This window comes from Gekko japonicus, unplaced genomic scaffold (genome assembly GCF_001447785.1).
Source record: "Gekko japonicus isolate JY-2015 unplaced genomic scaffold, Gekko_japonicus_V1.1 scaffold414, whole genome shotgun sequence".
In the NCBI taxonomy this organism is placed as follows: domain Eukaryota; kingdom Metazoa; phylum Chordata; class Lepidosauria; order Squamata; family Gekkonidae; genus Gekko; species Gekko japonicus.
Genome location: NW_015162491.1, coordinates 951,356 through 965,953, shown reverse-complemented (window position 1 = coordinate 965,953; position 14,598 = coordinate 951,356). Strand labels below are relative to the sequence as shown.

The 14,598-nt window shown below is 44.5% G+C and overlaps 1 protein-coding gene across 1 annotated transcript in view; it reads left to right on the top strand.

The window, feature by feature from the left end:
• The window catches only part of RGS9 (regulator of G-protein signaling 9), an 87,778-nt gene that overhangs the window by 53,376 nt on the left and 19,804 nt on the right, over positions 1–14,598 (top strand). The window contains exons 16-17 of the mRNA XM_015406006.1: positions 2,373–2,458; positions 6,763–6,877. Of these exons, the coding sequence (XP_015261492.1) occupies positions 2,373–2,458; positions 6,763–6,877 (201 nt within the window). The remainder of the gene's footprint in view (positions 1–2,372; positions 2,459–6,762; positions 6,878–14,598) is intronic.

The following is a 14,598-nucleotide window of genomic DNA, read 5'->3' as shown; positions in this document are numbered from 1 at the left end:
GAGCAACAGCAGCAGCAGAAGATAACAAGAACAAGTGGCGCCTGCCTGCGATACTTGCGGGAAGGGGGAGATCTCATATTGCAGACAGACAGACAGACACACAGACACACTTTCTCCCCAGGCTCCCCTGCAGCTGCCCAGACCCACTGTTTCCCTCCCCTCCGTGGCTTGTTTGGAGCTGCTCCAGACGGCCTCACCAAGGCTCCCCCCCCCTCTGTGGTTTGTCCAGAACTGCTCTGGACAGGCTGAGCTCGCTGAGACTTCCTTCCCCCCTTCCTTCTCTTGGCTCCGAGGCTCCCTCAACACATACCTGGCCAATGGCACACGGGCTGTGGGAGACTGACCCAGCACAACGGAACCTCGGGGAAAGCGAAGAGGCTGCTGGTGAGGCAGCGGCCAACCTGCAGAGCGATGCCACGTGGCCCGATCCTCCGACCAACCAACCAGCCGGGCCAAGCCAGGAGGCTTCCTGCTACGAGGCTCTTTCAACCTGGCCAATGGCACACGGGCTGTGGGAGACTGACCCAGCACAACGGAACCTTGGAGGAATCGAGGAGACTGCCGGTGAGGCAGCGGCCAACCTGCAGAACGATGCCACATGGCCCTGTCCTCTGACCAACCAACCAGCCGGGCCAAGCCAGGCCACAGAGCGGGTGGCGTCAAGACCTTGACTCATTGTGCAAGGTGGTGATGATGGACCCGAGCGGGCTGAGAGGGTGGGAGGAGACCAGAGCTGGCTGGCGGCCCCTTACCAGGGGAAAGATGGAACGGGCAAAGGGCGACCGGGCTGACAGCTGTGCTCGGCATCCTCGCCACTAATTCCAAACAAATGAGGCTGGTAACAGACAGAAGAAATGGAGTGGGGGGAGCAGTGTTGAGGTGAAGTCCCCGGAGCTTCCTCGCACAACCCGCCACAGTTTCCAAGGGTAAGTCCGTTCTCTGCACAGGGATGGTTGTTGCTGTGGCAGTTGGAGCAGCAGCTGGGAGGGTTAGTGGCATGGGGGCTTCCCTCACGCTGTTCCCGTGCCTCAGTGAGTGAGTTCCCTGTACATGCTCAGAGCAAGCAGTTGTAGTTTTTTGGGGATTTAAGTATCCCCCTATAGTTTTTTATAGATTTCAGATTTTTCTGCACATCTGGGGATTACCCCAAATGTGCAGGAAGATCTCTTTCCCCCTAGGTGCCCCCAATGTGCGGCTTTAGATATCCGCACGCAGGGGGCGCCTTGGCTATTAGTATATAGATGGTATTTATATTTATATATATATAATATATAAATATATGCAACATTTATCAGGTGCTTCACTTTCTGAGTTATTTGCAACCTCTCCTAAAGTGTTTCCAAGAAACTTATCATAGTCAAAGTTCATGTGATGTCCGCTGACCGCCACTAGGCGCCAGCGGCTTATACCAGAGCTCGGCTCTCAGAGACAATAGGGACTAGGATCCTGAAACCTCAAGTGGTCACCAACAGGAACCTTGGCGGGCAGTTTAAACCCTCCAATAGGACCTGTGGGTGGTCCACGAAGACTGTATATAGTTGGCCGCCTGGCCAGTATTTGTCGTTGTTATGTTGTATACTAGTAAACATGTGCTGACAATCACGTTGTTTCCTGATCGTTCAATGCGTCGAACCCACTACACAACAGTTCAGATGATACTAGGTGCAGTTAGACATAGCACGTAGTTTAAAACCAGCATTTCCCCTAAAGATATTAGCCAGTTAATTAGTTATGGGCTATGGCTACTATAGCTGGTGGCAATGCAGGTTTTCATTCTGTGGCAGTCCCAGGGACACAGATCCATAGAAACATTGAGCTTTAAGGCACCAGAAAGCCTTCTAGCCCAATTATTCTCTTTCCAAAACCAGAGTCACCTTATTCCTCCCTCCTATGCAATTCTAACCACAGTGGTTGCTAATGGGGAAGGTAGATTGCATAGGTGCTTGCACATTAGTAGCTCCTGATGACTCTTATCCAGCTTGTGCACCATGGAAATATGAATGAGTTAGTTCCCACTTCTTTGCTGCCACATAAACCGTGTGTTTCTAAAAATGCATTTGAAAAATGGAGGAGAGGAGCAAAAGACATCTTTAGCCTGTCCTGGGATGAGAATCTCATTCCCAGACCTTCTTGTGCTCTTTAGCATCTGACAAAATTACTTCATTGGTTTTGTTGTGATTTCTAACCACATGGGAATTCATTTAACCTGTGGTTTATGTAAGGCATATTGAACACAGAGAAAAAGATATTCTCTTGTGCTAGTGGCTGAGATGATCCTCCCGCCCCAGCCTCTTTGACTCCACAACAACTATAAGGAAAGGCTCTTTATAAGCCTGTAACTACCAGTTTTCTCTTTTCTTCTCCCCCAGTAGGATTCTTATGGTCGCTATTTGAAGTCTCCAATATACAAGGAAATATTGTCCAAGGCAATTGAACCGCAACCATCAGCAAAAAAAAGGCAAGTGGGTTGGGGTTTAATTGGGGGTTATTTGCTTTTGGTTTAAATAAGGGCACTAAAAACAAAGTGCCAGGGCCTGAGTGAAAAAGGACTGTGATTTAAACGTTTGCTTAATTAAAAGTAGGCCTTCCACTGAAAAGATCTCTGGCACAGAAGCTGATGAGTACCTTTTGGAGTGAGCAGGCTTGCAGAGACTTGCTTCCAGCAAAGAACAGTGTTGACCACTGTAGAGAACCCCTTTGCTGCAACTGCTGCTTATTCTTGCTCCGCCTCCTTACATCTCCTCCTTTCCTAGAGAAATTCCTCAAGTAAAGCTCAGCTGAACAGAAACAGCTGCACCATACACCTTTATTGGTTGAGTTGTCATAGAAACCATCAAGCCGAGGGTCAAAAGCAGAGGATCAAGCCGAGAAGAGTTCCACAAGGTCTGGAGCAGAGATGCAAGGATTCAGGTCCTGACAACAACAGTTGCCAGCACAAATGACTGCTGGCAACAGGCTTGCTTATATACAGTGCTAGCTAATCAACTCATTAGCTAGCCGGGAGCAAGGTCAGGATCCTGTCAATAGTCAGGGCTGAGAGATCTTCTGGCACGCATGCGTGCATTCTGCCTTCGCTCTCTCAGCTGCTGTCTCCTTACATTCCTGAGCCTGGTTACAGGTGGGGGCGAGTCTGATGAACTACTGGGCTGCAGCAGAGACTGATCCCTTGCAGGTGTTCCCTGAGAGGCTTGATCCTCCTCACCACTTAGGTAGCTTTCAGCTACAGGATCCAGTCTTTGCCTTTCTGCTGCAGTACTGTCCTCAGGAGCCTGTAAGTCCACAGGCTCCTGGCTGGCAGGTGCCTCCTCAGGGGCATCAGCAAGGGCAGGCATGACAGGCTTGCAGAGACTTGCTTCCAGCAAAGAACAGTGTTGACCACTGTAGAGAACCCCTTTGCTGCAACTGCTGCTTATTCTTGCTCCGCCTCCTTACATCTCCTCCTTTCCTAGAGAAATTCCTCAAGTAAAGCTCAGCTGAACAGAAACAGCTGCACCATACACCTTTATTGGTTGAGTTGTCATAGAAACCATCCTAGGGTAGCCCAATTTGAAACTAAGGCTGAGCAGTAATAATACTTAGGGCGATTTCTCACTAGAGCTGCCTTGCAGCACAGCACCATTTGCCCCGACACAAACATGTCAATTTCACACCCGAAGCTCCGGGGCTGCATTTTGACTCGGGGCTTCGAAACTGCGGAGGAAATCGGGCGAAGCCCCAAGTCAAATGCAGCCCCGCAGCCTCGGGTGTGAAATTGACATGTTTGTGTTGGGGCAAACGGCGCTGTGCTGCGAGGCAGCTCTAGTGAGAAATCGCCCTTAGTCTTCTTCATCTAGCACTTCCCACTAAGAGCTTCACACTCACAAACAATCCTGTAAATTAGGCTGTGTTTTATTATGTTCCTATTGCATTTGGGAGGGATTAGGGGAGGACGGAGAGCACAGGCTTCCCAAAGGTGATCCAGTGAGTTTGTGGTTGAGGTGAGCTTTGTAAGAGAGACATCCTGGTCTTCCAACTCCTGCACCACTCCTCTGCAAAGACTGAGTGGCTGAAGGTGGTCCAGTATTTAAGACCTGCCTGCTATTCTGTTGTAATTTTGGCCTCATATTTGCTGCTAAAGCACTTTATGGAAGCAACTGTAGAACACCCCATGTTAGCCTTGATAACGACTCCGATTTTAAGAAAACAAAGTTTCTGTCCAGATATTTAATACATATTCATCTTGTGTCATGTATTTGTGGTAATCCTGGCTGCCCATCTGCCATCTAAAATTAGCCAAAGGGGGTGGCTACTGCATTTTAAGATACATTTTCTTCCAGCACTTCTCAACCATTGAGGATGAAGACAAATATAGCAGGAGGAAAAGCAGTGGGGAGAGTAAGGATTCAGTATCCCCATTTTATGGCTTCCCCATTTCAAAACTGCACCCATCCCCTTTGCTAATGCCATGTTAAAGCTATGGATTCGCATGCAAAAATGCACCATGGCCCTAAAGAAATGTGCACTGTGTCTGTGGTGATATCAGTTAGAATGGTCAAAAGTTAATGTTAACGAGCTATCCATCTCTCTAGTAAATTTATATCTTGCCCTTCTTCAAGGAGCTCAGGACAGCTTTCAGCCCTGGCAAATGCAATCCTGTTTATTTAAAACTGAGGGGTTTTTTTAGCCTTGTGCTTCAGGCAGCACCCTGGTTTCATTGACAAGGAAGCCTAGGCAGGCAGGTACTTCAAATACAATACCCTTAAATACTTGTTTTCACCACTGTTGATAACCGTAAGGAAAACAAGCAGTGTATGGTGTGGGCAGATCTACTGCAATAGGGTTTGTTGTTGTTTTTAACCATGTACATTTGAAAAAACATTTGGCACATGATGAAATTTTTAAAACTTGTACTAAATTGACTGCATCAAAAATCAACATGAGTTTGGTTCAAAGAGGATGGGAGGCTCAAAGACAACCATTGCAGCTAGTTATTGGATACTCTGTGAGCCAGCAGGTGTTTAGTTCAAACAAATGGTAACTGAGTTACGATCAAATATTTACTGTAGGAAATCAGTATTCTGCTTTTTAATATTGATCTCTCTGTCTTATTTGTGAATACACACACACACACACACATATATATACACACACACACATACACAAATACAAATACATATATTTGTATGTAATGCTATGCCTGAATGCACTTGCTCCATAACTGGGAGGCCCTTACTGCTAGATGGCTATGGAGCATGTGCACTCATAAAAAAGGATCAGTTGGTACAACAAAATATACTTTCTGCCCCTTGGCCATTGTGTACCGAACAGACCGGCCTCCAGCAAAGGAGCTGGCCACGTTCTCACTGCAAATGAAAATGTTCTTCTCAATTTCATGTTGGAAAGGCTTGCAGGTATGGAGGGTAATACGGAGCAGCTGTGTATGAGGAAGAAGAGCCGCTTAAATTGGAGAAAGGCTTCAGGCTTTCCTTACTGTAGTGGCAGGATACAGGCTATTGCATACATAATAATAATAATAGCAGTGCCAGAATATTAGAAGATTTGCTGAGGGTCCAGAAATACTTTTGTTGTTGTTCAGTTGCACAGTCGAGTCTGACTCTGCAACCCCCATGGACCACATCATGCCAGGCCCTCCTGGCCTCCGTCATCCTCCAGAGTTTGCTCAACTAATTCTTGTGAGTTCTGTGTAGTTCTGTAGAATTAGTAATTATACCTTGAAAAGGGGGCTCATTTATTCCAGAGGGCTGAAATCAAAGTTATTTTTATGCAATCAACATTCAGGGATTGTCTCACAATTGTTTAGTTTCTCTCTGCCCAGTCAAGGAATTCCAGGATGTTTCAACCATACCTCCATGTTTGCTGTTTTGGCTAATATTCAGATCAGATATATCACTAACCATCTTCCATCAGAGCTAAGAACCTCAAGCTTTTGGTGTTCCGAGCACTTACAGTAGCTCCAAACTGTTCATGGCAAATATACACATTGCCTGTACCCTGATGTTTGCCCCCGGCAACAACATGTAATGTGTGGACAGCATACACACTTATTCACACATCTGTAAACATCCATTTGAACACATCTTGGGGATCCTGCCCCACTCAGATGCTACACACTCATGTACATTTTAAAGATATATACCCATGTATCCCATCCACACGTCCCATCCACACATCCCATCCACACGTCCCATTTGAGGCAGGTAATACTGGCGTATTGGTGAACATTGGTAACAAATATATTTGCTGTGTAAAATTTGGAATTGCCTTTATCCAAAGTTGAAAGAGGAGGCTGAAGTTGGTTCCTTATTCGCTTTGGAGCAGGATACAGCATATGTCCCCTCGAAGGGGAGAGTCCTGTGAATGTGGGGGTGTATGATATGTGGTGGTCCAGACCTTATTTTGGGGTTCAGAGCTTTCTAACTCTCCTTAGTGTTTCTGAATGACTGCACGAATAAGGAATGAATAAGGAAGTGCGAATAAGGAACCAACTTCACCTCCTAGTTGAAAGACAGGCAAGTCAGAAGTCCCAGCCTTAGCCAAAGCTGTTTTCTCCCTTTCAGTTTAATCCACCCTCTTGTTTCATCTCTGCTATTCAAACAAATCAGTGAATGTAGAGGATGTTATCTTAGGACAATTACTTTTGTAAATAGGTGTTGTAACACAAAGCTTCTCTGCCTGGCCTCAGATGTACTTACTATTCACTGCCATCCACAGTAACCCTCTCTTTCTCTCTCTCTCTCTTCCCCTCCCTCTGTTTCTCTTTAGCTCTAATCCATTTGGTCGCAAACAACTCCGCTCTAGCCCCAGCCCAGTCATCTTGAGGCAACTGGAAGAAGAAGAGAGGATTAAGGAAGCAGCACTCTTTGTGGATATCACTCAGGTTCTGAGCAAGCTGGATCGTAGGCACATGGGCAAATAGGAGGTCCTGGTCCATTATGGAGGATCCAGAGGCTGTAAATCACGTGGCAGGGGAAAAGGCCGAGCACAGTTGCGTGGATGTTGGCTGAATTTAGGCTGCATTTCTCCCATCCTACCTGAAGGTGGCAGTGGTGTTACATTATTAGTGATCCATTTCTGTCTTCTTGTCTCCCTCCCCCCAGGACAGGAGTATGTTGTTGCCATGGCATCCACAGTAGTGTCACTTCATAACTGATTGCTCATAGAATCTGAAATGGCAGAAGAGTTGCATTGTGAGCCTTGCAGTGACTTCCCATATCAAATGGGCTCATTTTACAAGCAAAAGAAACAGTGTTTTCTATCAACTGCCTAAAACATCCTTCCCAGAACAAAAATTCAAAAATCTAGATACCATGGCAACTGGCTGCTTCTTCTCTCACTGCCTGCAAGTGATGGAGGAAGAAAGCTGAAAAAAATTTACTAAGAGACTCAAGGCAGAACTGAATCTCTTTTCCTGCTGTAGCTTCCGCCCATTGCCAGGAGGTTTTTTTTTTCTCCGTTGTAGACAAGGGACTGCAATAATGTTCAGATACCATAGAAGGAGGGTAATGGGGAATGGATTCCTACAAAAGAGCAAGAACTTTGCTCAGATTAGTTACTAAGTAATTCTCTGTAATCACGTTGTCATACCTGCATGTAGGACAGACAAAGGATAGAAGCCCCCCTCCACTTTTTTATGTGTGCTTGTGTGTGATGCAGGGATTCTAAGCACATGTAGTGATTGTTAAGAGGTTACAGTTTTTAGTCCTATTTCATTAACACGGAGTACATGAGTAATATCTTACATAAGTGATAAGAATTTGAAAAATTCTAAGAAATCTAAAGCACTTGGCTGCCCAAATGTCTGTTCATCTGAGGAAGGATTGGAATGAATTTCCTTGCCATTCTTTTAGCACAGCACAGCACAGCTATCTTACGGCCCCTTCTCAGAGCCATTTATGAGGTTACAGTAAGCAGCCAAGCCTGTGTTTTCTCTAAGATGCTTCCAGCCCGTGGCGAACCAGTTGTGTGCATCTTGTGTGGGACAGTGGTTTACACAGTTTGCCACGGGCTAGAACCAATACAGGTAGGATCTTCCTGTGACACTATAAAATGATTGTAAGAAGAGGCACTGAATGTACATCTGATGGGATAAGCAAAGATGACGTGGAATTGTTGGCAGCAGAAGAGAACTGGTCTAGACAGGCAGGTTGAAAAGTAGAATGTGGATTTCTTTACCTTCATCACTGGCCTGTACATGTGAGAAATATCCTTTATATCCTCTCTAGTATCAAAGTTTGTGAACATCAGTTGGAGATTCAGAGCTGGGTCTTGGTTTGCCAGGCAGGTGCCTTTTGCCTGCTCTGGGACAGTAAGTATGGAAAGTCTGCTGACTAGAATGGATAGTCCCACACACATCCCCGCCTTATAAGTGATCTGGGACTAATCAAAACCAACAACAGTTGATGTCTGAATCCTGGAGACTGGAACTGCTGAAACAAACAGAACTTCTTGTCTCCATCATGAGCAGAGTGAGAAACATCCATAAAAGATGACTTAATGCTCAGCATACAGTATATGTGGGTTGATAAGCATCTGAAATATTGCAGAGGCTCATGTGCAACCAAGTGGTATGAGAGGTCATGTGAATTGTCTACAGTGTCCCAACTAAGGATGTGCATGATCCAGGAAAATGAGTGTGATCTGTAGTGTGCCCAGTTCACAAACCATGAACTGTCACAAACTTTTAGGAGCGAAATGAACTGGTTTGGTTTGTGAGGTTTGTGTCATGGTAGAATGCCCTCCCCCCCAGTGTGCTAGAGACACTAAACTCACAGGGGATCTCTGACTGACTCTCTTTTACCTGCCGTCGAAGTTTGGTGGGGATTGGATTTACAGGGTCTGAGTTAGGCTCTCCCCCTGAAGAAGGTGCCCCCATCCTTCATTATTTCCAATGAAGGGAAACGATAGCAAAAAAAGCAAGGGCAACAGAAGTCGAGGAGAACAGAATTACTGTCCCAGAGATTCTCTGCAGTAGAAACTGAAGGGGGGGCATTTTTGAAAGCCCAGGAGAACCGGTGTAATGTGCCCAGCAGAAGTAGTGCCACTGTGGCAGTGCAAACTCAACTCTGTCTAAGGTCAAGCCAGAGAATCTCTGCAGTAGAAACTGAGGGGGGGGGCATTTTTGCAAGCCTTCTAAAACCAGTACAATATACAGAGTACCCAGCAGTACCAGTGAAATCAAAGAGTGCCCAGCAGAATCCAGTGCCATTGTGGCAATGCCAGCTCAACAGGACTGATGTGAAGTACAGAATCACAATCCAAGTGGGGTGGTGGTGTTGCAAGTTCAGCACCATCTGTTTAGTGTCCAGAATGCCCAGCAGAACCCAGTGCCACTGTGGCAATGCAAGGAAAAGAGGACTAATGTCAAACCAGAGAATCCTTGCAGTACAAAATGAAGGAGGACATTTTTTCAAGCCCAGCACAACCAGTTCAGTGTATAGAATGCTAGCAGAACCCAGAGCCACCGTGGCACTGCAAACTTAAAAGGACTGATCTTAAAGCACAGTGTCACAATAAATCCAAGGGGGGTATTTTGCAAGCCCAGCACAACCAGTTACAATGTGCAGAATGCCCAGCAGAACCCAGTGACACTGGCATTGCAAGCTTAAAAGGACTGCTCTCAAACCACAGTCACAACAAAGCCAAGCAAAGGGTTTGGTTTTTTTGCAGGCTTTGTGCAAGAATATGGGAAGGGGACACAAAGGAAGATGGGCAAGGCTAGTTTGAAACTGGCAAAGGCTAGTTTGAAACTGGCAAAATATTTCCAAGGATGGAGAATTCTGCCCCCCGTTGCTTTGAAGTTTGGTAAATATTTTGTTTGAACTGAGGCAGTCTATCTGGAAATGTATCCATTCACAAACCTTCCCAAACTGTTTGAAAGTTTATGGAAAGTTCATGCCAGTTGACCTGCTATGAGCTTTGGTTTGTGAACTGACCAAAATTCATGCCCATCCCTAGTCCCAACAGCTCCCGCCCCTTACTCCACCAGGCTAGTTCAGTTCTACAGCTTCCATCTCTATTATTTGATCCATCTTTGGTTTTAGTTTCATTGCTTCACTTCCATTTTGTCATCTTTCCTGTAAAAAAATCAGAAAAACTTTGTGAATCATTGTGTTAATCTCAGTATCCTATCATAGCCAGGAAGACCATGAGAAAATACCAAGAATGTGATCATAAAGCAGTTTTGGGGTGATTTCTGTAAGATCAGACAAAAGTAACCCAGAAATTGTGCTATAATTTTAAGCACGTCTTCCACAAGCAGACCTGTATAAACCTCTCGTCTGAAAACGCCGTTACAGATTTTAATTCAATAACACACAAACACATGCCCCTTCTTGTTTTGCTTCCCTGTTTTATCAAAAGTAATATTGGAACAGAATGGAATAAACTACATCAGTGGTGTTCAAACTGTCACTTGGAAGCATATTGCCTTCTAGTACATATTCCAGAATGCTTTACTAAGGAGTTCCTACATGTTACAAAGAATTCAGTGTAGAAATGGTTTCCTCAAGGAAGGTAATTTGAAAACCACTGGACTAATGGATACAACATAACAGGAAACATGTATTGGCCTAAAATCTCAAATATTCTATATTTGGCTTTTTCCAAGTAAAAATATACCCGCCAGTTTTATAGTGTCATTACTTTTAGCTTTCTGTTAAATGCCCAACATGAATTGGACTTCACCCCTGGTTAACTGAGAAGCCATGGATTTCCACAAGTTTAAGAATGGCACTCTTTTTGTTTGTTTGTTTTCAGATTTGTCACATTTCATTTATTTCTTCATGTGAAATAAAGCTAGAAGGTGAAAATGTCATTGTGCTTTCCTGTCACATGTATTGCGCCTTTATGTGTTCAATTTTGTTTTCATTCTGTTGACTGTTTCACATTAGATCAAACAGTTTATCATTGTTAAAACGTTATTAAAATATATATATGTGGAAGACTTATTTAGATATTTATAACCCACTTTCCTCCCCAATGGGATTCAAAGCAACCTACAGCATCATTCTCCCATCCTCCATTTTACCCTCACAACAACAACACCACGAGGTAGGTTAGGCCAGGGTTTCCCAGTGAGCATCCATGGCAGAGTGGGGATTCAGTCTTGGGTCTCCCAGATCCTAGTCCATCACTTGAACCATTCTACCATGCTGGTGAGACATTGCAAGTGAGCTTGATAGAGCAGTTTGTTTTGATAGAGTTGTAACTAATTTAAACATCTCAGTTACAGGGCACCATCTTTTAGAAATATAGTTACTATGGTTTAATTAGTTCCTTTCTTGCACAGCAATAACAGGGCCAAGTAGGTTTTTAAAAATATTATTATTTATTATTTGAACTTCAAGAGCTAGGTTAGAAAAAGCTATAAGGACGTGACCAAAATTATAGAACGAGCCTAGATTAAGGCTGAGTTATGAAAATGTTAAAACAGCTTTCTCCGTGTCTAACATTATCATCAAGTGGTTTTCACTAATCACTTTTCAATTCCAATGTAGCATATGCTGTAGGTAAACGAGTGCACATGCTGGTAATTACTGGAGAGAGTTTTGTTACAACATGGAAAAGAATGTAATTGCATAGTGTTTTGTTCACAGTGTAAAAATTTGACTTCATGGGCCATGCTAGTTCATTAGAAGCCAAACAGAAGCAACAGAAAAATACCCAGTTTATTAGGGCTAAAAGTCATTTCCAGTTTTTGAATTTTATTTTTTAAAAATAATTTCCTCAGGATTTCATCATAGATCTGCAATTTAACATTACCTCAGAATGTAATCTCAGGTTTGGGTAATCCTAAAAAGTACAATGTGTCAGAAATCTCAGTCTTCTTGTGTACAAATATTGGAGCTTCACCAAGTAGTACTGAGCTAGCTCTGCTCTGTGTCAGCTTTTCACTATTAAAGGTATAGGCAGAGGTACCTGAATTTCTGGTCTTTACCAGCACAGACTGACCATGCCAGGTCCCAGAGTGGAATGATGGCCCCTGGGAGCAGAAGTGCTTTCAGCCTGGAATGACAGGTGCCAGAGTGGAATGACAGCCCCTGTGATAGAAATAACTGCTCTGTACTGTAAACACAACCCTTAGAGTGGAATGAAATACCTTACATTGATTTAAATCACAGGGGCTGCTGTTCCACTCCTGTCATTCCAGTCCCAGAACACTTCTGCTACCTCCAGAGCTGTCATTCCATTCTGGGGGCCATCACCCTGATCCCATAACACTTCTGCTACTCATGGGAATAATTCCACACTGGGGACTGTCATTCCAGTCCCAGAACACTCATGCTACTCCCAGGGGCCATATTCCATTCTGGGACTTGTCATTCCAGATCCAGAATACTTAGGCTTTCTCCAGAAACTGTCACTCTACTCTGGGGGCTGTAATTCCAGTCCCAGAATACGTCTGCTGCTCCTCAGGGCTGTCATTCCACTCTGGGCACTGTCATTCAAAGCCAAGCAGCAAATACACCAAATTCTCCCACGCACAGGATCAAATGCTGTGCGCAGACAACAGACTGCAAGGGGAAAGCTGAGGAGGGAGGGATAGAGGAGAGCTGGGAAGGAGGCAACCTGTCCCCTGCCTTCAGCTGATTCCTGCAGACTTCCTCCTTCACGATCAAGAAGCTGCCACTATGAGTTGGCCCACCGGCAGCTCTCATTGGTCAGCAAGAGAAACAGCCCACCTCCATGGCCCTTTTCTGCTTGCCAAAGCACAAAAGGTGGAAGGAATGGAATGATGAAGCTCCTCCTGCTGTCGTGCATGCTCAGAAGCCAATCTGCCCCACCCCCACTATTTTTAAGGGGAGTGCTAGATCCAGGCCCCATAGCCAGGACATTTTTATTGAGGAGGCAAATAAGTACCGTGGTGGTGAGCTCATCATTATTTATTTACTTTATTATTTATCAATACTTTATAGTTTTCTACTTGAGAATTAAAATGGATTACATGGCATAAAACAATGTAATCAAATAGTATGAGAGACCTAATAAGCAATGCAATAGGACCAGGATTACAAAAACTAGAAAAGTGCAAAGTGCTTTCTATTACCTTTTATTACCTTGTATAAAACAATATAACAGCTATAACATTGGTATAACAAGTATATTTCTTTTTCATAACAATATTCCTTTAAACATGAATTGCATCTGTAAACACAAACTAACTGAAAGCCAAATCCTCTGAGTGTCCAGGCAGTGGTGCATGTAGAGATGTGAAGGCCTGGAAATTTTCTAGAAAGTTACCTTTCTAGGTGCATGTAAGCAAAACATATTCTGCCTAGTTTTTTCAACAACAAAATGGTAAATCACAGTTTCAAAATCTACATATTGTGCTTCATGTGATTCAATTGACAGGATTGCTAAAGCATTCAGTTGCTCTTGGGACATTTGTGAACTAAAATAGTTCTTAATTAACTTCAGCTTGCTGAAGCTCCTTTCAGCTGATGTAACTGAAACAGGAATGGTCAGCAACAACTTCAGAGTTACAACTGTATTTGGGAATGCGGGAATTAGTGAATGGAATATGACGTAGTGCAAAGTCTCTACAAGGGATCAGATCCAACTTATCCATTAGGCACAGTTGGCCCATTGCCTAGGGCCCATGATACTTTTAGGGGCCCACAAAATGTTTTAATTTTTTTTCCACATTGGGAAAAAAATGAAATGTTTAGGGCCCACGAAAATCTACTGAATTTTGCCTAAAACAAACATAATTTTAATATTGATATTATTATGGTGGGAGGGGCCCATGAAGGCAAAAGTGCCCAGGGCCCATGGAAGTCATAATGCGGCCCTGCAAGGGATCATTCTACAAAGAAGGTTAAATGATAATCCATTTTATTTACCACCAAATACCCCCTTCCTTTATTTACATATGATGAGCAGAGTGTTGTAAATGCATGAAGATTCCCCCCATATTATTTGTCCCACTTCCGCTTTCCTGGTTGCAGTGTGCCAAATAGGACCACACACACACCCCACCATGTATCACCATAAAAGTGTCTGTTTCTTCCTCTGAGCATGAAATGAAGCTTTGCTCACAGAAGAGGGTGCATTTTCTTAGACAGATGGCTCCTTTGAGTCACACCACCATCTCCCCTCCCCCAAGCCCAAAACCTCGCTCAGGTTTGGCTCCATAGAACTTGCCACAGGAAGAGTCAAGGATAGCTACAGGCATGTGGGTTGGGATGCAGTAGGGTTACCAACCTCCAGGTAGGGCCTGAAGATCTCCCAGGATTACAAGTGATCACCAGACTAGAAGAATCACTTCCCCTGGAGAAAATGGCTGCTCCAGAGTATAGACTCTATGACATTATAGCTGATTAATGTTCCTCCTCCACCTTCCCAGGCTCCATTTCCCAAATCTCCAGGAATTTCCCAACATGGAGTTGGCAACCCTAGCAAACATATGCACACACCCTCTTCCTTTGCAGCTACAGCCTGCCTGGTATGAAGGGGGAGAGTGGCTTTTTTGCTTCACACGGATGCAGGGCTCTAGTCGGGGGGGAGCTCTCAGGTACGGAGCTCCGGAAGAGAACCTCTAGGGGGCGGGGCGGTCACGTGGTGAAGCCCCACCCCCTTCTTTACCCCGCCCTCTGCTTC